Raw genomic sequence first — 27676 nt, forward strand, 5'->3', positions numbered from 1 at the left:
CAAAACAAATGTTAATTTTGAATGAAATGGCTTAAATTCTCAACAATGCTTGCTTTCTTTTTTTTTCAACAATGCTTTCTTAAAGTTTCTGTCAGAATTCCTGCTAAACTTGTCATCTCTGTTTTTATTTTAATTTGAATCAAAGACATTTAAGGTTGATAATAATTTATTTCCACCTCAATAAATAGTATTTATATTTAGCTAGATTAAGATATTACTATAGAGCCCAGCTAGTGAATTTCCCTACTTTCTTCAAAAGTAATAAAAAAATTGTCCTTAATCCTAAGAATGCTATCATGTTCTTTCCTCCCTGGCATTTAAATCAATGTAAAAATGTCCCTTGGAATAATATCTCTGGGGGACTGCAAAAGAAATAAAACACATGGTGTCCTCACAAGGCTTGTAGTCTGGTTTGAGAAACAAGATTGACACACTTGAAACAAATTATAGCAAACATCTGATTTAGTATAAATGAGAAGTACAAGCAATAGTTGCTGAAGATCCAGCTTTGCATAGTTTATTTTGTGTATAGTAGAGGCTTGAGTGATTAGGAAATTTGGGGGAAGTATGTGGGACTAAAACTGGATCCAGAAGAATAAGTGGAATTTGAACTGACTAGGGAATAAGGCAGAGAATTCTGGGTAGGAGGGAAAAGGCCTGGCCTGGCATGTTAGGGGCAAGATGCTTTTAGGAAACAGACCAGAGAGTAGGATCTGTTTTGTAATCAGTGTCCTTATGGTCTTTATCTGAGCACTTCCTAACTTCCCTGAGTCTTGTCTTGGCAATGAATTGTCATTGGTTACACTTCCTTTTTTTTCTTATGGGAGAATCTCCATAAGACCAATCATCCATTCTAGCCTACCATTCAGTCCTTGACGGCATGGCATTGGGAAGGTTCTGTGGGGATGCATTTATAATAATGATAACCATCTTTTACCCAGTGCCTTTTAGGGACCTGTATCAGTCAGAATAGGCTAGGTTATACTGCAGTAACAAACATCATCAAAATTTCAGTAGGTTAAAAGAAGAAATATTTATCACTCATGCTATATTCCCAGTGTGGGTTGGGGAGGGAGGTGAGAGGCAAGATCTCACCTTCTTGCTGTCATTCAGGGACTCAAGATGCCCTTGCCTCAACTTAGATATACCATTGCCATTCATCAGAGAGGCCTGAATCTTTTCTAATCCTCCTTTTTAACTCACTGAGGATTCATAGTCCATGACATTTTCAGAGCCACTGGTGAATTTTTTAGTATATTCCACATCTTATGGATGAAGAATTTCATAAGTTTGTTACCCCTTGCATCAATGAGTGTGTAAGTGCAAGACAGCCATTGTGGTTTTCACCTGGGAATCCCTTCTAAGTTGCTCTTGGGCGTAAAATGTCTATCTTTTTTTTTTGCGGTACGCGGGCCTCTCACTGTTGTGGCTTCTCCCGTTGTGGAGCACAGGCTCCGGACGCGCAGGCTTAGCAGCCATGGCTCACGGGCCCAGCTGCTCCATGGCATGTGGGATCTTCCTGGACCGGGGCACGAACCCGTGTCCCCTGCATCAGCAGGCGGACTCTCAACCACTGCGCCACCAGGGAAGCCCAAAATGTCTGTCTTAACAGTAAAACTAGATATGGGGAAGATAAAACTCTTGGACCTGGGATGAAGGCAGCATGGTGTAGCAGAGCAACGATGGGACTAGCAGCCTAGAGGTATGGGTCCAAGTCACAGCCCTCCTCCTCCTACCTATGTGACTTGTATGTCACTTCACGTCTCTAAGCTTCATTTTCTTCAATTATAATATAAAGGAGTTGGTCTAGATCACTCTTTAGGTCTTTTAGAATACAGTAATTCTCTATTAGTATGAAACAAATAAAATTTAAGGCTAGAAATAGTTTCTGTCTTCTGAATTCTATAACTTGTTTATTTTTAAAGCTCTTCCTGTGGATGGAAGTTTGCTTGTTTTTCTTTAATGCAAGGAGTGTTAGTGCTCCTTTCTCATACAATTAAGAAATATGGTCAACATTTTTCATCAGTTTAGATCTGCTGTATTTATTTTTACAATCTGTCCCCTTTACTCTTGTTATTTCCAGTTTGAGATGGGGAAAGGGGACTGGGCCAAGGTCAGATGACACTTTGGCAGCTTCACTTCTAACCTTTGAGAGTCCCTTTCTCTTTCACCAAAGAACTCTCAGTTCAGAGAGTTACAAACCCGGTAATAATTGACCTCCGAAAAGGTCTGCTTCCTTCGGCAATTCTTCGTGTTCCTGAAAAGGGCCAGTTAATGATAAGCTTCCATTTAGGTTTGAAGCTTAAAGTGCTTTTGGTTCCAGAGTTGTCCAGCCAGCTCTCTCTCTGCCTTGTTTTACACTGCTGGCAGCCTCCCACAGATGAAAAAGAAACATTTATTGGGCTGCTTCTACTTGTCAGACACTATAACTTACAGTGCACTCAGACAGAAAAATGTTCTATAAATATAGAATCATGTGAGGAATGTCCCAGAACCAGAGTCTTATCTCTAATTGTCAGTAGGATTCACTTAGGCTACCAGATACTATATCATAATCAAAAGGGCCAGAGAGTGGCAATATGGACAGTATATATGGACAATATAAAGGTGACAGTTAATAATGAATGAACAGACACTTAAAACTGAGAAACACATATATGCATACATACACACGTACACATATACATACATAAATAGTTGTGTGCAACCGATGGCTTATAGTCAGTGGGATATGACAGCCTCATCAGGAAACTGATGATACCCTTGAACCGTGGTGTGTGGTTTTTCTGGGGTCCTGAACCCCATTTTCCTCTTTCTGTCCCACCCACCCTCGGCTGTCCTACTCATGGCAGAGCACCTTGTCTTGCTTGCTACGTCCTTTTTCAAAGGAGGCTACCCAAGCATCATCCAGTGTGTCTGGTTGATTTCCAGGGATGGCTTTGTGTCCCATCTATGCATTGTGCCACATGCAGCTGCTGTTCCCCCTGTCAGCCTGTGGGGTGGCTATTGGATGCTGCAGCTCTGCATCTCAGATGTGGCCTCTGGGATGCATTCTTCTTGCCATGATCCCCATCTCCCTGCACTTGGTGATGCTGGATGATGCATTTTAATTCTTTTTGGTAATAAAAATCATGTCTTGTTTAGACTGTAGAACTGAAACACTTTCCCTGTGAAACTGCTCAGCAGCACTGAGCCTTGCCACTGACAGGCTTTCTGCTCAACATTGTGCCACAGAGCCTCTTTAGAGGTTCGGAGGCTGAGAGGCTAGGGAGGCATCTGCATGGACGTGACTGGCAGCCTCAGGATCACACTGAGGGAACCCATGGGGGGGACTTGTGGTTTGGCATGAGGTTTGAGGACTCATGTGGCTCATGAGAGCCACCAAAGAGTCCTGGGTACCACTTATTGTACAACCCTGGGTCCCAGGTGAACTTGTGGGGAGGATGGAGATTGCTGAGCAGGCATTGGGGGAGCAACCCCTTTTCCTCTCATGCCCCCCACTTTCTTGTTTCCCTTCTCTATTCCTCTCCCTCCCTCCTGGTGGTTTTCCTGTTCTCCCTGCCCTCTGCTAACTCCATGTCTCCTTTGGCTTTGGCAGCTTCTCAGGATTCAAGAATCCTTGAAATAACACACCATTGTAAAGCAATTATACTCCAATAAAGATGTTAAAAAGAAAAAAAAAGAATCCTTGAAATGGGTTTATAGGGGTCCTGCAGACCTTCCATTTTGAGAGGGTCATGTTTTGGGAACTGGTAAATAACTTGGGGGATACTAACTGGCTGGAGTTTTCAAACTGAAGTAAATCCATGACCTCATAACAGATTGATGTTGATTCAGATGATGTTAAGCTTCTAAGATTCTGAGTCCCAAGTCTGGGTAACTTATATGTTTTGAATACAGTGTGCATGTATATGGAGGGGTGTGTGTGTGCCAGAGAGAGAGAGAGAGAGTGAATCCTTAAAAATGTGATAAGTGCTGTTTCTACATTCCTTTTTGCTTTCTTAGGCAAACAGTCTTGTATAATCTTACTTTCATAAGACAAATGAAACTCCTCCCTTCCTTTCATGGTTGATGTGTAACCCTAGTGAGATCCATGATTTGACATTTGAGTGCCTACTGTGTATGCAGATGTTATATAGTTTCTATATCATGAAAATGAATGAAAACCTCTGCATTTCACTGGATCTACTCCAGGAATTTGGCTTCTCTTTCTGTTGTCAATGATAAAAACCTAAAATACATTATATATTTTATTCTCTTCACCATCCCTTTGTGTGTTTCAATCTCACCCAGACTTGAACTGTTTTGCCACACACAGAAAACACAGTGAATTTAAAGATGTCAGTTTAAGAACAAAACCCAACTCAAATTAGTTTGGCATTTCTTTCCAACTTACCAGGATAACTTAGAGAATAAATCCAGAGCTGAGCATTTATTCCTCCTTGTCCTTTTATTTTTTATTTTATTTAAAAAATTTCTTCCTAAAAGTTATCTGCTTGAATGATAGTGCATTTTTCTTGTCAGAGTTGACTTGATTTCTGGTTCCCTTGCTTCCCAGCCTACGCTCTGTGTAATGTTGCAGAGGCGGCAGGCAGATTGATGGGGAAGGGATTCACAATGTGCTCTGGATTTGGGTTTCAGTATATGTGCTTTCTGCTGCCAAAGACATTTAGCAGATGGACTTGGGGAGGTGGGACTGGGCCTTGACAGGGAGGGGACCTCAGGGTAAGAAGCCCTTTTGAGCTCAGCTGGCTCTGCCTTTCCCATCTAGCCATTTGGACCCTGGCCCACTATTAAGTCTATCACAAGATTAAAGAGACTGAGCTTTTTGTTGTTGTCAGTGTCTTTAGTTTTCAGTAGTTTGATTAAGATGTGTATGGGCATAGATTTCTTTGTGTCTTTCTGTTAGGGGTTTGCTGAGCTTCTTGAATCTTTAGGTTTATGTCTGATGTCAAATATGAGAATCTTTTAGCCATTATACCTTTAAATATTTTTTTCTGCACTGCATTCTTTCTCTTCCTCCTCTTGGATTCCAGTAACTGAGTGTTAGATCTCTTGATATTGTCCACAGGTCCCTGAGGCTCTTTTCATTTTTTTAAAAAATAAATTTATTTATTTATTTTGTTTTTGGCTGCATTGGGTCTTCATTGCTGCGTGCGGGCTTTCTCTAGTTGTGGTGAGCGGGGGCTACTCTTCCTTGTGGTGCGCAGGCTTCTCATTGTGGTGTCTTCTCTTGTTGTGGAGCATGGGCTGTAGGCGCACGGGCTTCAGGAGTTGTGGTGCGCGGGCTCTAGAGCACAGGCTCAGTAGTTGTGGCGCACGGGCTTAGTTGTGGTGTGGCATCTTCCCGGACCAGGGCTCGAACCCGTGTCCCCTGCGTTGGCAGGCGGATTCTTAACCACTGCGCCACCAGGGAAGCCCTCATTTCTTTTTCAAATAATGTTTTCTCTCTGTTGTTCAGATTGGATACTCTCTATTGATCTATCTTCAAGTTCACTGATTCTTTTTTGTGTTATATTCATTCCGCTATTGAGTCCATCTGTTTATTGTATTTTTCAGGTCTGAAATGTCCATTTGGCTCTTTATATATCCTATTTCTTTGCTGAGACTTTCTATGTTTCTGTTGGTTTCAAGAGTGTACACTATTACTTCTTGGAGTATTTCTGTAATAGTTGCTTTTAAGTTTTTGTCAAATAATTCCAGTATCTGTGTCATGTCATTGGCATATGTTGATTGTCTTTTCCCCACACCAATTGGGATTTTCCTGATTCTTCATATGCTGAGTAGTTTGGGGTTATATCCTGGGTATTTTGTATGTAATATCGTGAGACTCTTGAGTCATGTTTAAATACTATAGATAATGTCCATATATTTGTTTCTACAGGCACTTGACCTGGTTGGGTTCAGGTCTTAAGTTCCAGCCAGCCTTCTATGGATTATGGTTTCAGTATCAGTTCTGTTTTCAAAATCTTTGCAGTGTTCTTCAGATCTGTCCCACATGCATGACACCAGGGGCCAGTCTGGCACCTGGTGGAAGTCTGTCTGTTAGCTTGGTTCTCAAAGTTTTTGATACGCTAATGGTTCAGATGCACGTGCAGATGCAAGTATCTAGGTATCTGGGGTGGGGAGGGGATTGTTTTTAGCACGTGCACTGATACCAAAATCTGTGGATGCTCAAGTCTCTTATACAATGGCATAGTACGTTCGGCCCTCAGTATCCCCAGTGTTCCGCATCCACAGATACCGAGGGTTGACCGTATTATCTAGCTCCCTGCATTTCTGCACCTCTGGCTGGAAAGGCTAGACTTTAGTTACTCTTTGCTCTGCTTGTGTTTTATGGCACCCTTCCCATGACTATGTCCACGTCCAAGGCCAAGCTGCCCGAGAAGAGAGAAAATACTCAGCAGGGTTTGGGGCCACAACCTCAGATCAGAGAAGAAACTTCCCTTTCCTCAGAGTTTTAGGTGCTTGCGGACTCCTGCTGTGGCTTCCACCACTGCAGTGGGATTGCCTGGGAGTTGGGATGCTAGAATGAAGGAAAAGAAATGCAAGGAGAGAGGGAAATGGGGAAGCCCCCTGCTTTCTCTGAGCATTAGGAGACCCCTTCCCTCCTTGAGCCCTTGAGGGCTTCTCCTGGAGCTCTCGGTCTGCAATGATGTCCACATCCAGTGTGCGGCTGCCTGAGTTGGGGCTTGAGGGGGATACCAGGAGAAAAACAGTGGTGACCTCACTGCTGGTTCCTGGTACTTTTGAGTTCTGGCCTTCAATCTGCCTGCCAGTATTTACTTTTCAGATTCCTCAGATGGCTGCCCTCTGCATTCTGTCCAGGTTTTATTGCCGTATTCAGTGCCAGACACAGGGTGCGGGCGTGCTTATCCATGTTACCCAGAACTGAGACTGAGATAATTTTTTTAATGAAATTTTTGCATGGGGTACCTGAATTTTAAATGTTACCATAAAGTGTGTAACTGACCCCTGCTCTTTCCAAAGCAGGACTGATTCTGAGAGAAAGTCCTGTTACATGAGACTGGTGGGGAGAGACATGTGAGCTGCCACCCACAGACTCTGGGAGCCCCTAATCCCACTCGAGCGAAGTCCTAGAAACTGTGGTTATCTCAGGGCATTCCAGAAAGACAGTGGTGGTGCTTACCTAGATTCATGCTCTGCCCAGGTACCATTTTGTGCCTCCGCCTCCCCCAACAACTCCCACAGCCCCCCTTCTCCTTCTAAAAAGGAGCAAACAATTTCCTTCAATCATTGTTTCCTGCCTACTGACAGATGTTCTTAATTAGCACAGAATTGCAGCAGAATTGCCAAATAAATAGATTTTGCTTGTTTTGAGTTTGTTTTTTTTTTTCTAGAAAGCTTAGGCTTCCCAAAATCAACTCATCACACAGGCTCAGCGTATTGTTTAGTTTGAGTCAAGGACTCACAACCTTGTTCTTTTCCACAGGCACAACCACAGCACAGAAAATCAATTGTTAGCCGTCTCTCCCAGCAGAAAATTGCTGGTTCTAAAACCATTCAAGAGCTTAGTAGCTGTGGGAATGCGCATTTGAGAGTATTGAAACATCGTAAAAATATCCCAGACACTCTACCAATTATCCATCACAATAAAGAAACTGATTATTTAAATCACTTATCATACAATTTCATCCCCAAAGAACTGTAGCATTGAAACACAGAGGAGTGGGACCATTAGACTTCTTCTTTGGTTCTTATTTTAAAAGAAAGTAAAAAACATGCATGTACAAAACTTGCTTGTACAACTGATGGTGGAACTGTTGCTAATTGGACAATTTCTGTGTGGCCTGCATGAGGTCATTCATGGGTGTGGGGAAAACGGCCTCTGAAGAAGGAAGCTGCTGTTCCAAATTTCAAGGCAAAGAAAGCTTTTGCACAAGGCAGAATCGATGATTCTCTTTTCAGGTCATGGGTGGCTCTGCTTTTATATGTGTGTGTATATATATATGTACATATGTATATACATATTTTTTAATGCAACCAGTTTTGCTTGGGGCTTGTGGTCTTGAGTTAATATATTTCTATTATATGCATACATATAGGCTGGTAGGCAAAAGAGTATTTTAAAAGATTGCTTTATTTTTTGCATTATCTTTTATTAGTAAAATCTTGGAATTCAGTTTCTCTGGCTTGAAAGAATCATTTTCTTTTTTCAAGAAACAAATTTGATGCTGAAGTCATAAATTATAAAAATATGTGGAAGCCGCACGGCTGTGCTTGCTGCGGTCCTTAGAGCCAGATCCATCATCTCTGTGCACCAACTTGGGCTGACTCAGCGATCACTTTTTACCCTTTGGGAAGAGATGCTCAGATGTCTGCAAAATAACCCTCAAACAACATGAGTTAGTTGTGTATAGAATCCTTTGCTTAGTGTTAATTTTTGGAATTTTTTTCTGTACAATCAAAACATTTCCGCTCGTTAGAAACCAGTTCACTTTGCAACGCATGTTTCCTGGAGGAAGTGCAGGATGAATCCTTCACAGATGAAAAGGGGTGGGGGCTGCTGCCTTTCCTCAGAAACCTGGGACCCTGCCTTTTCTGGGATGGCTGTCTTTGTTGTGGGAGGGTCTCCTTTGAACGACTGGCCTGGTGGTTTAGGTAGGGGGCCGGACCACAGATTGCAAAGGAATTGGACAACGCCCCCCGACCCTGCCCACCGCCCCTGCAGGGGCTCAGGAGCCTGGCCGCTTCTCTGTGGCAACGCATTGTGTATGCTCCATTTGACGTTTCAGCTCAAGCCTGCCAGGGACAGACAGACCAGCCCCCAATGACCCCAGTGACTGTACCTCCACCACCTTCTGCTTAAGCTGCTCCTTTACCCACCTGAAGAGGAAGTGGGGGTGACAAAAGGGACTGGGAATCTACCTTCCCACCTCCTGGGAGTGAGGGGGGTAGCCTTGCCCTGGCCACTTGATACTTGGACCACATGGCTAATAGTGGACGCTGGCATTTTAGGGAACTGTTTGAGGGTAAAATCATAATGATAAAATCTTTTTAAAAGAAAAAGATGGGTTTTTTTGCCTTGTACTAGTAAACACCAACCATGGGTATTTTAAGGTGCTCAGAGAATTCTGTTTGTGGGATCTTTGAAGGGCAAATATTGATGTGTGCACTAGAGAATCAAGACAAGTGATAATTGGAAGAGATGATAAAAGCTAGTGGTTTCCTTGGGGAAATAATCACAAACTGCTGTCACACTGATGCCGATGAGAACATTACTTTATGTGAAATGTTTTTTAAACAGCTCAACCAAAGCATTAAGCCAGAGCACTTCTGAGGGCATCTGTCTGCTGTGTATTTCTATTATATCCCCACCTGAGGCCCCTCAACTTACGTTATTCACCATTCCAGCTGTCGCGTTTAGCTTTGTCGTGGTCAATGCTCAGTGAAACTGAAATATCAGATAGCAAGATGGATACTGCTTGTGGATTCTTAAGATAATTATATAGTTTTGTCATGTTGAGTCACGTATGGATTCACTGTTATTGATCTGTGACATTCCTTTCGTGTGTTAGCCCAGGTTAAGTGCTTCTACTGTTTTTAAGTTGTCTCCTTAATGAGAGTTTTGGACTTCTCACATTGGAGACTGCTTCCTATAATCTACATTTGGATTCTCTAGCATTTATTTTGGAGTGGTACTTGGGTACTTCTCTCCGTGACCCCATTGTGCCCTGTAGAGATTTCAGTCAAAGCTCTTGCAGAACTTCATTGCATTTATTGGTGTACACAGCTCTGTCCTATATTAAATTGTAACCCAGAGCCTGGCACGAGGCACAAATGGCCACTGAATGAATGAATGACTCCCTGGTCAAGTCTCAGTGCCTCTTTCCAGAGATGCTGTGCAGGAGGCCTTCCACTTGCCTGTCTAGAGCCACTCTCCATCCTGCTCCTCCTGCTCTGCACCCCCTAGGCTGACCTGTGGGCCAACCACAGCCTCCCTCTTCTCTAGCTTCCCCTTCGATTTGACAGTTAGGGTGGGTATGTAATAGGGCTGGATGTGATGGGATTGGCTGTGTTCTTCTATGAAACACCTTCTCCGTGCAGTTTCCCTCTCTGGGTTCCACAAATTCCTCCCCCTCCTTGCTCCTTCAGGCTCAGGGTTTGTAAGGGCTCCCTGGTGCTACCAGCCACAGGTATTGCATTACTCCTTATTTGTTTCCTAAACTCTGCCTACACCTTTGTATTATAAATAGTCTCTCTATTAAATTCTTCCCACTGTATCCTGCTGGGACCTGGCCGATATTTCCCCAGTCACCCAGATGACAAAGTTGTTTGTAACCTAGATATCATAATCTGTGTCTCCTGCATTATTTCAAGTAAACACTCTCCTCTAGGCTGGTCTACAACCAAATTAGAATCAAGTAGAGCAGGGGTCAGCAAACTACAGCCTTGCAGGCCCAATCCAGCCTGCTGGCTGTTTTTGTAAATGGAGTTTTATTGGAACACAGTCCTGACCATTTGTTTACTTACTGTCTTTGAGCTACAACAGGCGGTGAGGAATTGCAACAGAAACTGTATGGCCTGCAAAGCCTAAAATATTTGCTGTTTGACCTCTTATAGAAAAAGTTTACAGATCCCTGATTTAGAGGAAAACCATAATGTGGGAACTTTATCATTTTCATCAAGACGCTCCTGGGCCAGGTGCCAGGGTACTTGTCAGGGTTCCATGACAGTCATGTGGGGAGTTTTAAACCCCAGGGCTGGACAAGCTTGCATGCAGCATTGTGTTGCTGTGCTGACAGCAGCGGCAACCTGGGAAGACACTCTTTGTCATTAGACGCAAAAGGAGTGTGACCAAGCAAAACTAAGAGGTGTTTGTACTAAAGTGTGTCTATAATTTATGGTTTCATAATTAAGTAATTTCCCAGAAAGAATGACTTTCCCTAACGTTTCGGCATTTCCCTGTCAAACTTATCTTGTATGTATCTGTCTCCCCCACCAGACTGTGAGCACCTCCCAGGAGCATCCAGGTGTTGTTCCCACGTGTGCCGACCAGTGCCTGGCACAGAGTGGCTGATGCTCAATAAGTATTGTTTGACTGAATGCTAGTCAACAGCTAATTTAGAGAAGGAACAAAGAAGTAGGGGGTGGGAGCCATTAACTGGGAAGATACATTACTTAATGTTCTCAGGCTCTCTGACTGGAGTCTCTTTGCCTACTCAACCTTCACAGAACAGGAACAGCTATACGAAAAGACTGTTTCCCAAAAAAAGGTGCCCCTCAGGGCAGACTGACTACATAATTTGCAGGGCTCAGCACAGAATAAGAATGTGGAGGCTCTTGTTAAAAAATTATTAAGGGTGTCAGCACTGAGCCAAACACAGGCCCTTCTAAGACTGTGCAGGTTGCGTGGCCATGAAACTGTCCCTGCCTTAAGGATTCCTGAGGAAAAGACAGCCTGTGGGAAATCAGTGAGGGTTTTTTCAGTCCAGAGGACTGCAGGGGTCTCCGCCACCGTAAGGCAGTGCAGACCTGACTAGCCAAGAAGACTGTGGGTTCTCGGGACTTGGTGCAGTGATGAGAGTCTCATAATGCCTAACCTGGAAGAACGCCTTACCACTTACAAAGTGTCTGCATTTATCTCTGACCCTCATGCCAGAGTGTACGTACTCTTCTTCCCCAAGCCCACACACTTGGCTCCACACTGACTAACCTGCTTGCCCCCCGCTCTTCCTTGCTTTCCGTTTAACCTCAAGTAACCTAGGCCACCCCATTTAGGGGCAAAAAAACCATAAATGTACTAAAGTGCCTCAGGGCTAGCCTGTTTCGATATTTCTTTGTGGGTGACGGACAGTTCTTGCCATAATACCTGTCTTAGGCTATTCTGGCTGCCATAACAAAATACCACAGACTGGCTGGCTTACAAACAACAGAAATTTATTGCTCACAGTTCTGGAGGCTGGACGTTCAAGATTGGTGTGCCAGCGTGGTTGGGTTCTGGTGAGGGCCCTCTTCTGGGCTGCAGATGGCTGACTTCTCTCTGTGTCCTCACATGGTGTTAGGGCCTAGGGAGCTATGAGGAGTCTCTTTTAAAACAGCACTAATTCCATTCATGAAGGCTCCACCCTCATGACATGAGCACCTCCCCAAAGTCCTACCCCCTAACATCATCACACTGGGCATTAGGATTTCAACATAGGAATTTGGGGTGGGAGACAGACGTTCAGACCATTGCAATACCTGACTGGAGAACAATGTGTGTACATGAACAGTCCCTTTATATTGTCCCCAGAACCCTCCCCTGCCCCTTTCCTCACCTTAAAATGGGGTTTAGGGGCCCATCTTAACCACTCTGCAGGAACCCCTGTGCCCAGACCCCCAGAGTCTTTCCTGACGCTAGATGTTCACCCTGCCAGCTGCTGGGGCTTCTCCCTGCCCAGGCCCCTGCCCTTCCGCATCATACACTCTGGGCAGTACTCTGCCTTTGGGATCACAGTGAGCCTCCAGAGGTTTCCAGGTGGTGACAGCTGTAGGCGGGGAACTTGAGCTCTAGCAAGGATTTTATGACTAGTGCTTCCTTTTGATTGGAGGGGTCCCCATTTTTTATTCTTCTAGATCACCACTACTTTCCTCCAACCCTTCATCCACTCTACCCTTGCTGTAAAAGGGGGCTTAGGGTTCTGATCCCCCTGCTCCTGGGAGCTCCTCATGTCCTCAGCTGAAAGCTGGAGGTTGTCTCACAGTGCTAGAAGGCCACCCTTGCCAGCCGTGGTAGTGCCAGCTCCAGGGACTGTTGGCAGGTGCATGGTCCAGATGACAGGTGCACTGAGGTCTAGAACTCTGGGTGCCGCCCCCCGCTTGCTCGGGGGGAAGGTGCCCAAGCGCCCTGAGGATTCAGGCATTATGGGACCATGACAACAAAACTGGCCCCTAGGAGGCACCTATTTCTGAAGCTCTAAGCCTTGGAAACCATAGTAGGCAGGGGAGGTTTTCTCCACAACGGGTAGCGGCTCCGGGTAATACAAAGCCGCAGCTGAGAGAGCCTGACGGGGTCGAGTGGAGTTTGCCTTTGATCAGAAGCTCGAAACAGACATCCCCTCTAGCTTTTGCAGTCTCTTGCTTAATCTGGTAGCCGGGCTTTCTCAGGCCTCATTTGTCTCCCTGTGATTGATGTGGCCTTACCTATAGCAGCTCTGAACCAACTCCCTGCCGCAAAGTGCAGCCGTGTTTGTTTTGCAGGCGGCTAGTAGTCTTGCCTCCCTGATGCTCTGCATCCTGCCCACCCCCATCCCAAGCTCCTGATACCTTACACACTGACCTATGTTTTCTCCTTACAGGGTCCCCGGTGGCATATAGACCTCCAGCCTTGGGCAGGCCCTGCTCGGTCCCTGGATGAAGAAGCCTTGAGGTTCCTGAGATACATCAGCACCATTCAGGTTGTGTTTCAGGCACAAGTGGGTATGGAGACTCTGTAAAAGACGCTAATTGCCCCCTTAAAATTTTTATTTATTTATTTATTTTTGGCTGCGTCGGGTCTTAGTTGCGGTGCACAGGCTTCTCTCTAGTTGTGGTGCATGGGCGCTGTAGTTGTGGCGCACGGGCTTAGTTGCCCCATGGCATGTGGGATCTTAGTTCCCCAACCAGGGGTTGGACCCGAGTCCCCTGCATTGGAAGGCGGATTCTTAACCATTGGACCACCAGGGAAGTCCCACTAATCACTCCCTTTTAAAGAAGGCTGGGGAGTTTCTCAGTGCCTCCTGATAGGGACTTGATAGAGTTTCTGATGCCTAGCTGCTTAAATATATTCACTCACTTAGAGGCATATAATAGATGCCTTCCATCTGCTTCGGCATCTTATCCCTTCCAGGAGTATCGTCACCCTGAGATGTTTTAATGATTCATGCCGATGTGTTTTAAAGATCCACTTTAGAAAATTGTTTTGGAAAACCATGTGAAGCGACAGATTCGTGCCCATGAGTAGGCAGTCCAGTGTGTCACAAACCAAAACCATCATCTGGAGGTTCAAATTCCATTTTGTATTTGGAGAAGTCTGCCTTTTCGCTTTTCTGCCACAGAAGCTTGGCAGACAGGGATGCGTTAGGCCAGAGAGTAAAGGAGGCTTTGCAGGCAGCAGGAAGAGAAGCTACTGAATCCGAAGACTCTCTGTTCTTAAGGCACTTTAAATCATTACTGAGCACTGGCCTTCATTAGTGACTTAACACATTGTGGCAGCTCCTGCCCGGGCGACCCGAGCAGGCAGAGACCCTCCCTTAAGGAGAGTCTATGGCTCTTGACACATTAATCAGGAGGTTCCATTCTCAAGTAGCCTGATCTTGGGGAAAGAGAGACGGAAAAGAAAATCAAGGCCCGAGGGAAACTTCGCCCTGAACTGAGAGGTGCTAGTAACTCAGACTGCCTGTGAAGCTGCAGCTGAGGAGGCTGCACTATGGAGCTGGTATGGCACTGGGGGTCCCTGGGTCCCTGGGTCTTTTGATCTCCCTTTGGCCCACTCGCTCTTGGCAACCCACTTCCCCTCCCAAACCTCACTGGCGGCCAAGCCCGTTTTTCATCCATGGGAGAGCATATATTTCTGGAATTTTAGAAGGCTAGTTTAGGGGTAAAAGAAAGTCCCATTTCTCATATGATGCAGTCAGACAACCAGGAATTTTAATATTTGTCACCTAGACATGGAAGTAAAAGCTTGTTGAATTCATCATGAGTAATGGGATGATAAATTGGTCCCTGTGCTTTACATAATTTCATCTTATTTTGCTGCTGCAAATTAATTTGGTGGACTCACACAGACAATTAAAATACTGAAATTTTAATTTTATAGTTTGGTTTTACACGAAGAATAAGAAGCTGGATCTCTTAACTATGACTATAAGAAGCCCTTAAAAGCCCTAGAGAAAAATGAGAGGTGTTAAATTTATGAGTTGAATTTGAGAATTGTGAGCTTCACCCCCCAGTATAAATTGACCACATGAAAGCCTCTAAATTCTATTTTATATGTATTTTAGGTTAATGTTCTGTAACTTATAAAAGGCATGTTAACTTAGAAGAAGCTCTTGAGGCATGAAAGTGTTGTTTCAAGCCCCTCTTGGAGTTTTCCCATGAGTTATGGGCTGAGAGGGAAAAAATTCTTTAAAAAAAGCATCCTGTGATGTAGTTCAATGTTGTGACCCTGGGCAAGTTATTTTGCTTGTTTGGCTCTGGCTGTTCTGATCTTGAAAACGAAGAGATTGTATCAAATTATTTCTAAGGTTCCTCCCAGCTCCGTGAGCCTGTACTTTGTTAAGACTAGTGTAGAATTGTTATTAACCAAGTATTACTGAGCACCTACTATGTGCCAGGAGCATAGGCCTTGGGAATACAGTTTCTGCCCTCAAGTGGCTAACAAACTAGTCGGGAAGGTAGATAAATGGACATATAATTATTATTCAGCTTGATGAGTATAATAATAGAGAGTTGCTTGTTAAAGCTCGCTAGAAGACTTTTTCATCCTCTAGAAAGAACAAGATAAAGTTCCAGACCTCACAATTGCTTTGCAATCAGAGGTCATTTTACCCAGTTAAAGTCCTGTGCTTTTGTGTGCTTCCGAGTCACTAGACCAGCAGGTGGGAGCTCTTCAGAGATGACACTAACTGGTTTAATCAGAATCCTACTGACCAGTGCTCCCTCCCCCTCTCTATGTAATGCAGAGTTTTCGGCTGCTTTGGGAGCTTATGCCTCATTTAGAACTCATCTTGACAATGAAAGCCTGCAAAGCTGGCAGAATATTAGAGTCACTATTACCTAAAATTTTCACAGTTAGCAGTAGTGAGTCATAATGGGCAAGGGAAAAAAAAACCCTCTGTAGGTACTTAAGCAAATTCCACCTCCATCCTCTTACACTGCTTTTATATATATATATATATATATATATATATATATATATATATATATATATTTCCCTCAAATCCGTGTTCAAGCTTGTACAGCAAGTCCTAGCATTTGATATGTTTATCAGTTGATTTATTCATTCCTCAATTCAGCAGGCATTTGTTGAGTACCTGCTCTGTGTATGACGCTGTGCTAGGCACTGGCTGGGATGTCAAACCTGAATTAAATACCGCCCCCCCACCCCCGGCCCACAGTGGTGAATGGCTAGGATGCAAGAGAGCTGTGTGTTCTCTAACAGGGTGGACAGATGGGGTGGGTAAACTTCCCCAGGCCAAAGGAGCTTGGGAACAGAAGCACAGAGCAAGGTATTTGGGTAGAGTGGGCATAACATCAAGCTCAGTTTTACTAGGTATTGTTTTCTAATGTGAAAGGCCATGGTTACATCTCTGAGTTCTGGAGTAGACGATACACTGCTGCTAACAAGAAACAGTTAAATCATAAACCCAGTGCTCTGTTCTAAAGGAAGGCTCCAGATCCAGCTTTTTATGGCAACCCCCGAACCATATGCCTTCAGGAAGCATGGCTTGCAGTATGAAATTAATCTAAGCAACAGTTGCTGTTTTAAAAAGAAAAAATACGTTTTAAAGTCAGTCTATCTATCTATCTAATCATCTACCCATCTAACTGATTGTAAGAATGACATAAGAACCTATGGATCTAGAGATTCAGATTTTACAAATTTTACAAACTTTTTTACAAGAAGTTTCTATTATATTTACTGCTACACACATGCACACACACACAAACCGGGATAAAAGCAACAAAAATACAACTCTTTCCTTGATATTTTACCTTTCAAAATAATGTATTTCATTAACATACAGTTTGATTATTGAAGTAATTCTTGCCAAGTACCCAAAATTTAAGGCCTCCCTTTGCCAGATTCTACTTATGGGTTGGCAGAAATGCTGTTCAGGCTTTTGGGATACAAAATGAAATGAAAATAAATTAGATCCCTTCAAGTTAAATAACTAAAAAGCATTTCAGAAAACACTTTTTCCTGGAGTCTATTTCCTTTGTCCAGGCTTAATTCTGTTTATATGGCTAAAATTACAAGGGGAATTAGAGAGAGGGAGAAAAAAACCCATAATTACCTAAGTTAGAACTTAGCTAGGAGTTACTGCCCTCGCTGATTTTGCTCACAAGAGAGTTCATTGAAGCCCTGGCCATAAATCTTAACAAAGTTTGAAAAATCAATATTTAATTAATTTTTAGGAGCTGAATTTTACTGAGTCCTTACTCCTAGTTGTTTTCAAAAGCTAATGTATATTAATGAGATGGTTAATAAATGGTTAAAATGGAAAAACTTCTGTGTTCTATTTTTGAGCTAGGAGAGGAAAGGGGAACATTAGCAGAGATTGAATGGAAAAGAATGTTTTTCCAGTAGGGATATCTGTGCAAGATGAAGTCTGTGGAAGAAGAAGAAATGCTTAAAGTGTTAACTTTAATAGAATAAAACCCCACTCCTCAAGGTTCAGTGGAGGAGCAGCTGAACCTCAAAGCCCTCTATCTTGACTTAGCGGACTCTTGGGGGCCTCTGGCTAATTGTAGGGGCCGCCTCTCTGGCCCTTTGCTAGGGGTGAGGTTGGAGAGGCTGCTGTTTTCAGTTGAAAGCTCTGGCCCAAGTGTAGCCTCTTCCCTTAATTTGCTAAGGCACAGGTGAGGCCAGGCTGGAACATTTCAGTGGGACTTTACAAAAGGCTGCCAGGAAACTCACAGGACCACCTGCGTAACAATCACCTGGGGGAGCTTATTAAAATGCATGTTCATGTGCATCGGCCTCAAAGATTCTGATTTTATAGAATGGAGTGGGACTCAAGAATTTGCATTTTTAAGTACTCCCACATCCATCAGAATGTAGGTGGGCCACACCTTGAGAAACGCAGTGGGAGAGGCTAGAGTTAGGTTTAAATGGTGTTGGGAGGGTTCTATGAACAAGTACCTGCGAATGTCAGTCTCCTGATCCGTCTTTTGGAGGCTTTTAGGGAGAGTACATACAAAGAAACAATAGCAAATCATCATACCATTTTAATAAATAAATAAATCATCATACCACTTTAATAAAAATACCCCCAGGAAGCTGCCCTAGAACAAAAGGTTCAGTCTTAGGAGATCCAGGCACGTCTTTGGGGCCCACCAAACTGCCTGGGCTTAACTAACTGCCTGCAGGAGCCAGGGCGTGGAACCAAGTTCCAGTGAAGGTTGAAGGCATCATAATCTACCTACTAGTGAAAACCAGCCAGATGAACATTGAGCTTTGACTAATTAGATTAGCAGCTTCTCCTTTGGGTGGGTGAGTGGAGGCAAGAAGTGGGCAGGCAGAGGCATAATTTCCATTTATTTGTGGGAGAATCGTAGGAAATGAATTATACAAATTAACATGTTGATGGATCCAGTTAATAAGTGTGTTCTGTACTAGTTGCTTGAGAGAAGATTCAATTCCATTTTCTATTATCACTTTTTTCTTTAAACCATGGTTGTGGATAGAGAAGTATTGAGAGCAAGATACTGGGTTGAGGATATTGACAAATTAATCAATAGTGAATCTGAGAAAGAAATGGAAAATTTTATTCAGGCCAAACTGAGGATTATTACCTGGGAGATGGTCTCTCAGCTCTGAGGACTGTTCTGAGGAAGTTAGGGGGGAGGTTAGTAGATATATGATTTTGACAAAGGGGTCCGTGCAATCAATAACACATCTTGGTAGAAAGTTACTATTAATAGCAAGGAACAGGTATCTTAGTTAATAGTTATAGTGCTTTTCTAAGTATGGGCAGATGCAAGAAACAGGATTCATACATTTTCCCCTGAAAATATCTAACTATCTGAAGGCCTATTCTGCCAGTTTTTCCAGAGCACAGAATGTCTCATCCTGATTTTGCCCTGAATTCCTTTCAGGGTGTACTGTAGGTCAGTGACTGCAGTGGCTAATGAGATTCTTGTAGAACTAGGTGGTGGGCAACATTCTTTATTCTACAATCCCCTCCCTTTTGGTCTTAATTCTGACCAAGGTTTGGGAGGCATTTCATGATCAATTAGTCTCACGGCACTAGGAATGCTCATTCCCAGGTCAGTCAAGGATTTCATTGATAGGCTACTTAATATGCTATTACTGGACTTGGCCCTGTTAAGTATAGTCAAAAGCCTCTGGACCATCTGTCTTTCTAGTCTGTTATGGTCTAGGAAATGCTTGCTCTTGTTGCTTCTCATGTCCAAAGTTACACTATTACAGTCTTTGCTCTTACAGGACTATATATTTGGTCAGTTGTTTCAAGTCATCTAATCATCATTAATTTTATTGAAGGCTCCATCACACATATGGTAGTACTACAAGAAACAATTATCTTGCAAAATAGGCAGACTACAAGTAATATAGCTAGTAACATTAATAAGGTCCTAAGTAAGTATTTAAGCTAAGAATTTCCATTAGTTGTGGCCCAGTATCTCCCCAGGTCATCTGACCCAGTCTGTTCTGCACCAGTCTCTTATCTTTAAGGGGAAAGATGTATTTGCATTGTACATAAAGTTCACCAAAGATGTCTGCACATACAAGGCGTGTGGTGGGTTATAAAATTTCATGTTTAAATTTTTCTTGCCTTAAAATGTGAGTTTTTATTTCATCAAAAGAAAAGAACAGATAAATATTTAGGATTTCACTTTTTAAGCTTTCCTATAAAATGTCCAGATTCTAGCAGAAGGCTCTCTCTCAGTCACTGATAGATAGTGCCAGGATAATTTTGCCAGGCCAGCCCTAGATTACAGCAAGAATAAGGGAGATGCTGGCTCCATGTAATATGCTCTTTTCAGATTAACATTTTGGAAAATCAGTTAAATAAAAGGATTGGGCAAGTCTGGAGTACCTTCTTAAGAAGAAAATTGTCCTGTTATGTTTTCTAATGTATTAAAGCAGTGAACCTCAAAACATCCTTTGCATCTGGAGTGGTCTGTTGTCTGTGATGTGACAGCAAAAGCTGCTGCATGATTCATGGAGCATCATGACGACTGTGAGAGTTTTGAGGGATTAGGCGGAAATACTGTTGCTCAGTAAGATAAATACCTTGGCCACAGAACTTGTTTTCTTTGGTTCCAACAGCCTCAGTTGTGCACACAGTGCCAGCCTCCAACACAAGTCAGAATTCCTCACTAAGTATGTTTACTTAATGTGCATTTGAAATTAGAGACTGGCTTCCTTCCACTTGACTTAGATACATGTTCCTTTTGGTTTTCTTATCTAATTTTGATGGATGAGTTAAGAGAGTTGCTTTGGCTAGCTCTGGAAAACCTCCTTCCTGGCTGGGGCTCTTGCCCTTTCCCCCCAGGAGGAATTTCAATGGACCAGTGTAACCCAGAGAGTACTGTTTTATTAGTAGGAACTATGCATTAGTCTCACTTGACCCCAAGCTGTTTACCTTGGTTAACACATGCTTGGTCAGACCATGGTGGCCCGACCGTATCTGCCTGAGATAAAGAGTAGATAATCTTGTATCCTTCAAAGATCTATGCTCTTGGTCATATCTCACAATTTCTAATAGGAATGCTGTGGGTAACAGACCTCTGTGGTTTGGGAGCACTGTTCTCCATGTCTGGAATGCCCTTCTTGGTCTCAGCCTCTTAGTCATGTTCTGTTCCTCCTCCAAGACTGACACACCTCTGCAGAGCTTTCCTGACTTTTCCTCCCTGCCTTCCTTGCTCCTGATTTGTTCTCCCCTGTATACTCCATGCACAAGGCTATAGCAGTTCTTAACTTCCCTTCAAACCTGCCTCTAGTCTCCACGAGGTTACTTATAATCTAGTATTTGGAATTCCTCCAAACATTTTACAGCAGTCTTGTGATTCCCTGGGGAGGGGAGTAGTTAGCAGTGGAGAAGGACATAACTCTCCCATTACGGTTTTCAGGGACTGGGAAAGCAGTTAAATCTCTACCTACCATCTATCACCCGGTGCTTTAAATTATTCACATTGATTTCCAATCCTTACAGATTGCGTGTGATCACGTGAGCACAGACAGCCTGGCTACTGACTCCAGCCCTTCAAAAAAGCCCTGGTCTGTCTGTCTTGATGACAGGTTTGGCTTAGGTCATCAAATTCGCAACAAGCAGTGCCGCCTCTATTCTTTAGGGTAAGTACATTTTACAGCAGAAAACAAAAAACGCTCCTGCAGGCAGCCAACGCTTTTTCAGCAACACAAATTATGAATGGTTGCAGGGTATAACGGGTGCTATGCTTCTTCTCCTGCCATCATTTCAGACTCATCTCTCTGTTATGTAACTGTGGGCACTTGCAGAGCACCAGTGGCCAGGGCCACTTTCTCTCCCATTCTGTTGGTAGTAAGTTGACAACTTCCATTTTCAGCATGATGATGATCCTCTTGGTGAAGCCGATGATTCTCAGCTAGAATTAGAGCATTCTTATTAGAAACAGAAAAGTATTAAGAATGCACCTAGAAAAAAAAGGAACAGTGAGTATGTTAGAAATTTTATGCTCAGTTATGATGAGTGACCCAAGACAAATGGCCACTGTTGGATTTTTATGTTTTATGTTTATTTTATGTTCAATGCCAATGGTAAATCTGTGTGTACTTTTACACTGTAAAAAGAAAGAAGAGGGAACTCCTATGAAAATAATGAGATTTTGTCAAAACTGTGGGAAGTTATTGATATTCAGTTATTCAGGCTGAAAATGACCTAAATGTACGCATAGATATAGAGAGCTTTTTGTAAAAGGGTGAATATAAAATAATGAGATTATATAAAAAATATACGAAACGCATCAGTATTCATATAAACAGTCCCGAGAATTTTCAAATTATATGTGTCTCAAAAAAAAGGTAGGAGAGGGTTATTTTTGTTTGGAATACTCTATTGCGTCGACTCTAGAAGCTGTGTGGTTAGGTTCTCAGGCAAGATCCCTGGAGTCCTTTACAAAATACTGGGGACCCTCACAAGTGTCCTCTGCTTGTTCCTCACCAATAGGTTTCATCTCCTCTATGATTTACATTCAGGCTCATGAGTGACAGCTGCCACCCAGAATCCTAGATGATAAGGGTTCAGAGCTGATTTTTGGGTGCTGTGGAGACCCACCAAAAGGTGCTAACGCACGGAGGATCACGACCGTTGTCAAACTTCACCAAACAAGAATTCTTAGAGTCATTGTGGATTAAAACAAAAGCAAAAACAACAAGTTTGAAATAAGTTTCAGGATAATGGACACATTCTTCTATGGGTTAAATGAAGAGCCATGGTATATTATCAGTGGAGCGTGGTACACGGTAGGCACTAAATATATATTTGCTACATAAAGATTGCTTGAGGCAAGAAGACTAAAGAGGGAAGCTGGTTCTGCCATGGTTTAAACTAGGAGCCTGAAGATTAGGAAATGAGTTGCTCAGCCAGTTGATTAGAACAGAGCTCTTTTTTTGGGAGCCCGCCAGCTATGATGCAAGATTGTATAAAGAATGGGAACTTGTGAGAGTCGAAAGTTTATTTTATATCATATTAACAATGTATGAAAATAGGTCATAAAAATAATTGCACAGTACTACATGCAAATTAGAGATCTCAGCTTGGTCCTGTTTTCTTGCTCCAAACTGCCTTTATGTTTTGGTTAATATTTTACACCCCGGAATAATTTCATTTAAAGCATACAACTGTGTAAAACAAAACTGTGAAAGCTGTTTTGGGGGAAATTTTTCACGTTCCTTTTTGCTTTCCTTATACTTCAGAGCCATTAGATGAAGTGGTTCTGCTGTGAGATTTCAGATTATTACATGTAAAAAGGTAGTTTCTTATTTTCATTTAAATGTTCACTATTCAAAATCAACTTTGTAAAGAGCAGATAGGAGCAGTTGAATTCTACTGGGAAAAGAAGTGAATAGATTTTAAGTGCCAACATTTGATTTAAAACCTAACAATGCTTAATTGAAAACTGGAAACTAAAGAAAATATTTCTTATGTCCTAAAAAAGGATGCTTTGGATTGTGGATGTTTATGTTGATTGTCCTGTTACTCAGGATTGAGAATCTTCTCAGGTGAATTGCTTGCTTCAGGGGCAGGTAAATAGCCAACTGACAACACCTCAATTGATGCTGAGGGAAGAAGTGGTGGTCCTGAGGTGCAAGCATTTAGGCGTGTTGGGATAGCTGTGAGATGGGTGGGGAGGGCAGGTGGCAGGTGGGTCACGGGGCACCCACATCCAGGCAGTATGTGCTCCAAACCTCAGGGCTGTGGCAGCCATTCCTATCCTGAGCATAATGAATGAAGCTGCAACGGAGGGGTGAGGAGGGGTGGTGGCCTTCTGGGGGTGAGAGGAAGAAGGGATCTGAGGATATACTGATCAGAAAGCAGAGGCTGAATGCCCTCCTTCTGATCCATGTCCTACCTTTCTTCCACTCCCAAGAACAGAAGCAGCCATCACCTCTACCTTCTCTCTGATGTCTGAAATTTCTTTACTAAGAAACAAAGCTTTTTATTCTGTAGTTAATGTAAAAGACCTTTTCCTAGGAGAGTATACTCTGAGTAAAGTTCAGTTGAAAATTTAAAGAAGCTCCTTTTTAATTTTGAAAAGGGATAGAATAGACCAATTAAGATAGGGGAAGGCACTGAAAAGGAAGGTTATGTTACGGAGAAAGAGAAAGAGAAGAGATAGGAGGAGAGGATGTGGGTTCACATGATGATATTTTGTCTGCTGCATGACTTTAGATGGGGCCTGCCCTGAAAGTCTTTTTGTGTGTGAGGCGGAGGGGTGATGGTGGGGAGATGGGGTGGGGATGAGGGTGGTAGCTAAAGTGCATTGGGAAAATCATCTTTTTATCCTTCATGTCAAAGATTATATTTCAGGGGTAGGAGTGGGAATAGAAGAGAAAACTTGAGAAGGGATAATACATAGGTAAATCTTTTTCATCTCTCCTTTAGTTCTCTGACATGTTAATACCACTTGGTTTGAAGACAGATTCTCAATGTGAGACAGAAGAAAATTTGATACTGATACATGGTTAGGCAACAAGAGCCAATATCTTAGGCAGAAAATCTGGGACTTCTGGTTGCCCTGAGCATTTCAAGAGGAATGAATGAGCTTCAGAGCCAAAATTTTTATCTTTCAATAGTTTAATTAGCACAGCAGGAGCTCATATTCTTTTTTTTTTTGCGGTACGCGGGCCTCTCACTGTTGTGGCCTTTACCGTTGCAGAGCACAGGCTCTGGACGCGCAGGCTCAGCGGCCATGGCTCACGGGCCAAGCCGCTCCGCGGCATGTGGTATCTTCCTGGACCAGGGCACAAACCTGCGTCCCCTGCATCGGCAGGTGGACTCTCAACCACTGCGCCACCAGGGAAGCCCAGGAGCTCATATTCTATATGAATGAGGAATCAGAAAATCATGGACCCAAGGACCCTTTTTAGACAATTTTTTTCCTAATCACTCTCCCCATGAAATTTTAATACTATAGATACACCGTATATCTGTTTATGTAACATATGTATTATCTATGCTTTAGACATAAAAACAAGAAGATTTTTTTTGGCCCTCAAGAATCAATTTTTGCCTCCTTAGGTGTGATATCATCCCTGTTAAGAATATATTTTAGATGAAGTCTTGTCGTTTTATGCAATGTTATTTAATAAAAATTAATAATTATAAAATATTTTAATCCACTATTCAATGTCATTTATGCTTTGGAAAACCTATTTCTCCTTCTCTAGTAGTTGGCAGTTTACAGATCTAGATAATTATTTGGCCAGATTCTCTGGTTCCTGCTAGGATGAGGAATGGACGACTGAAACTCCTCCTGGGAAAAACACTAATTGTCTTACTTCTTCCAACCTTTCTGTCTTCAGTGATGAGAGTTAAAAACTTTCCCTGTATCTGCTCTGATTTTATTTTTTAATTTTTTTAAACAGCTTTAAATTGAGGTATAATTCACATAACACACAATTCATCCATTTAAAGGGTACAATTCAATTGTTTTTAGTCACCACAGTCAATTTTAGAACATTATCATCACCGCAAGAAATAAGGCCTGTACCCAGTAGCACTGACTCTCAATTCCCTCCATCCCTCTTTCAGCTCTTTGTCTCCCAGTCCTAGGCAACCACTAATCTACTTTCTGTCTCTATAGATTCACCTATTCTGGACATTTCAGATAAATGAAAGCATATAATATGTGGTGTTTTGACTAGCTTTTTCACTTAGCATAATGCTTTCAGGGTTCATCCGTGTTGTAATATGTATCAGTACTTCATTCCTTTTTACTGCCAAATAGTATTCCATTGTATGGATATACCACATTTTATTTATTCATTCATCAGCTGATAGACATTTGGGTTGTTTCCACTTTTTTGGCTACTATGAATAATATTATTATGAACAGTCATGTATGAGTTTTTGTGTGGACATATGTTTTCATTTCTCTTGGTTATATACCATTTTATGTTCCCACCAGCAATGTATGAGGGTTTCAATTTCTCCACATTGTCATCAACACTTACTATTATTGGTCTTTTTGATTATAGCCATCCTAGTAGATGTGAAATGGTATCTCATTATAGTTTTATTTTGTTTCTCCCTACTGGCTAATGATCTTGAGCATCTCTTCATGTGTTTATACTCTGAGCTTTTGCTTCTTAGGGAACATAAAGGATAGTCACCTCAATACTCTTGGAAATATTTTAAAAGAATAACCAAGGACTTGAAACAGTGCCACATCCATCCCTTCTACTCTTCAGTAACACTAAAGGGGATGCAGTTGCCAGCACTGTAGCTAGTTCAAGGGACACTTTTATACAACATGGGAAAGGCATTTGCTCTCTCAAGAACCTTTACTTATCTGCTGCATAATCATTATAGTGATTAGGCGTGGTGCCCCCTAGAGTTGTTTAGTGCACATCCTGCACACCCACACTTAGGGATCCTAGTTGTTGCTTTCTGAGACATCAGGAGAGGAGGGCAAAAATGGTTACTCTGTTATTCTACTACCTTTGGCTGTTTAGTCTTGTTATCTGCCCCCTTCCTATTTCTTCAACAAATCCCTCAGATTTGATGACCTTTCTGTACTGAAGAGTTTTTGTGATCTCAAACCTCTCCATTAACATATACAGCGTAATATTTATAAGCATGAGTTATATAATTTATCTCTCTGCCACATAGAAGGGTAGGTTACAGTCTTCATGAAGGCTTATACCTTTGAATATATGTATTAACAGCTTAACTATTTCAAAAATGGGTTATAGTAGAAATTGCTAATTGTCCCCCAGTATTCATTCTTCCATTCTTCTTTGGTAACGGAACTCCTGAGTTTAGCAGGGCACGTGGCCACCTTGCCAAAGATTGCATATTCTAGCCTTCCTTGCAGCTACAAGTGGCCATATGACTAACTTTGAGCAATGTGATATGAGTGCAAGTGATGTGTGCAATTTCTAGGCCATGCACCTAGGAGGAAAGGATGTGACCTTCACCTCCCCTTTTACTTTTCTTGATGGCTGGAATGCAGTTGTGATGGCAGGAACTGGAACAACTGTCTTAGACTTTGAGGTAAAAGCCATATGATCATGATCTATATATATGTATATATATAGATACAGATAGACAGATAATTTCTATAAAGTAAAATTTTCTACAGCGAATTCTCTTTCCAGTTAAATAAGTGCAGAAAATAGTTTCCTTATAGACTAAATACATTTTTGCTATAAAAAGAATTTTCTTTTACTTAATTTATTGTAGTTATTTGTTCAAAAATCTTTCTTCTTTACTACTTCTGAGTTTCTTCAGATCAAGGATCATGTTTAATTTATCTGTCTCTGGTGTCTAGGGTACTGCCTTGAACATATAAAGTGCTCCGTAAATATTTATTAATAAACATGAATAAGTCAGTGAAATGTAGCCCATTCCATGCTGTGTTGGATATTGTACTGTATATTCTGGGAATTCCAGACCCTACCTAATAGTTTTCTTTTACTTAGTGCAGCATTTTGTGGGTTTGTCTGTCATCATTCATCTATCTCCTCAGCACTAGGGATATAGAAATAAGCAAGATTGACACAGCCCTTTACTTCATGGAGCTTTACTATCTAGTAGCTGACAATTTCCTAGATCCCTAAGTTCACAAATATTCCTTCCATGATTCTATGTCCTACCCTTACTTGCAGTGAGGTAGAGTGTAAAGAGCACATGCTTTGGAACTACCTGGATTGGATTTGAGTCCTGATTTTACCCCTTTGGGCCACTTTTTGCAACACTTACGTATATTAAATTTGTTCTTCCTGTTGCTTTTTACACCTACCACAAACTTGACTAATTTAAACTAAGTGTGAAGAAGTAGCAATACCATTTTGAATAAATGAAAGTAAGAATTACAGACCTTGATTAAATAAATGTAGTTTATTACTTTCCAGTACAGTACATATTATACATTTAGATTAAATGGATTTTGTTTAGTAAAAGCATAACAGAAAATTTACAAATTTCAGTAGTTTCATGTTATTTAGTGTATCATACAGAATAGTTCCCCTTCATCTAATGATTAACTTATATATGTGTATGTGTACTTATGATATTTCTAATAGAGAATCCTTGTACATGTGTAGAAAATCTCTGGAAGGATACACAAAAAATTGCTAACTGATTATCTCTGGAAATTGATGGCTAAAATTCTCGTGGTAGGAAACTTTTTGTTTTATATACTTATATACAACTTTAACTTTTTCTAAGTGTGTTTGTTATTTTTTTAATTGTAAGAAGCTAGTTTAAATTAAAAACATATCAATACATAATATAGTGCC

The 27676-nt window shown here is 42.0% G+C and overlaps 1 protein-coding gene across 2 annotated transcripts in view; it reads left to right on the forward strand.

Moving 5' to 3' along the window:
• The window catches only part of METTL24 (methyltransferase like 24), a 109390-nt gene that overhangs the window by 21421 nt on the left and 60293 nt on the right, over positions 1 to 27676 (forward strand). Inside the window, exons 2-3 of one of the 2 annotated variants that reach the window (XM_033418663.2) lie at positions 13302 to 13418; positions 20886 to 21025. In XM_033418663.2, coding sequence (XP_033274554.2) covers positions 13302 to 13418; positions 20886 to 21025 — 257 coding nt within the window. The remainder of the gene's footprint in view (positions 1 to 13301; positions 13419 to 20885; positions 21026 to 27676) is intronic. The other variant, XM_004264726.3, reaches the window with a different exon arrangement.

The sequence above is a fragment of the Orcinus orca genome, chromosome 12, assembly GCF_937001465.1.
Source record: "Orcinus orca chromosome 12, mOrcOrc1.1, whole genome shotgun sequence".
NCBI classification, from domain to species: Eukaryota; Metazoa; Chordata; class Mammalia; order Artiodactyla; family Delphinidae; genus Orcinus; species Orcinus orca.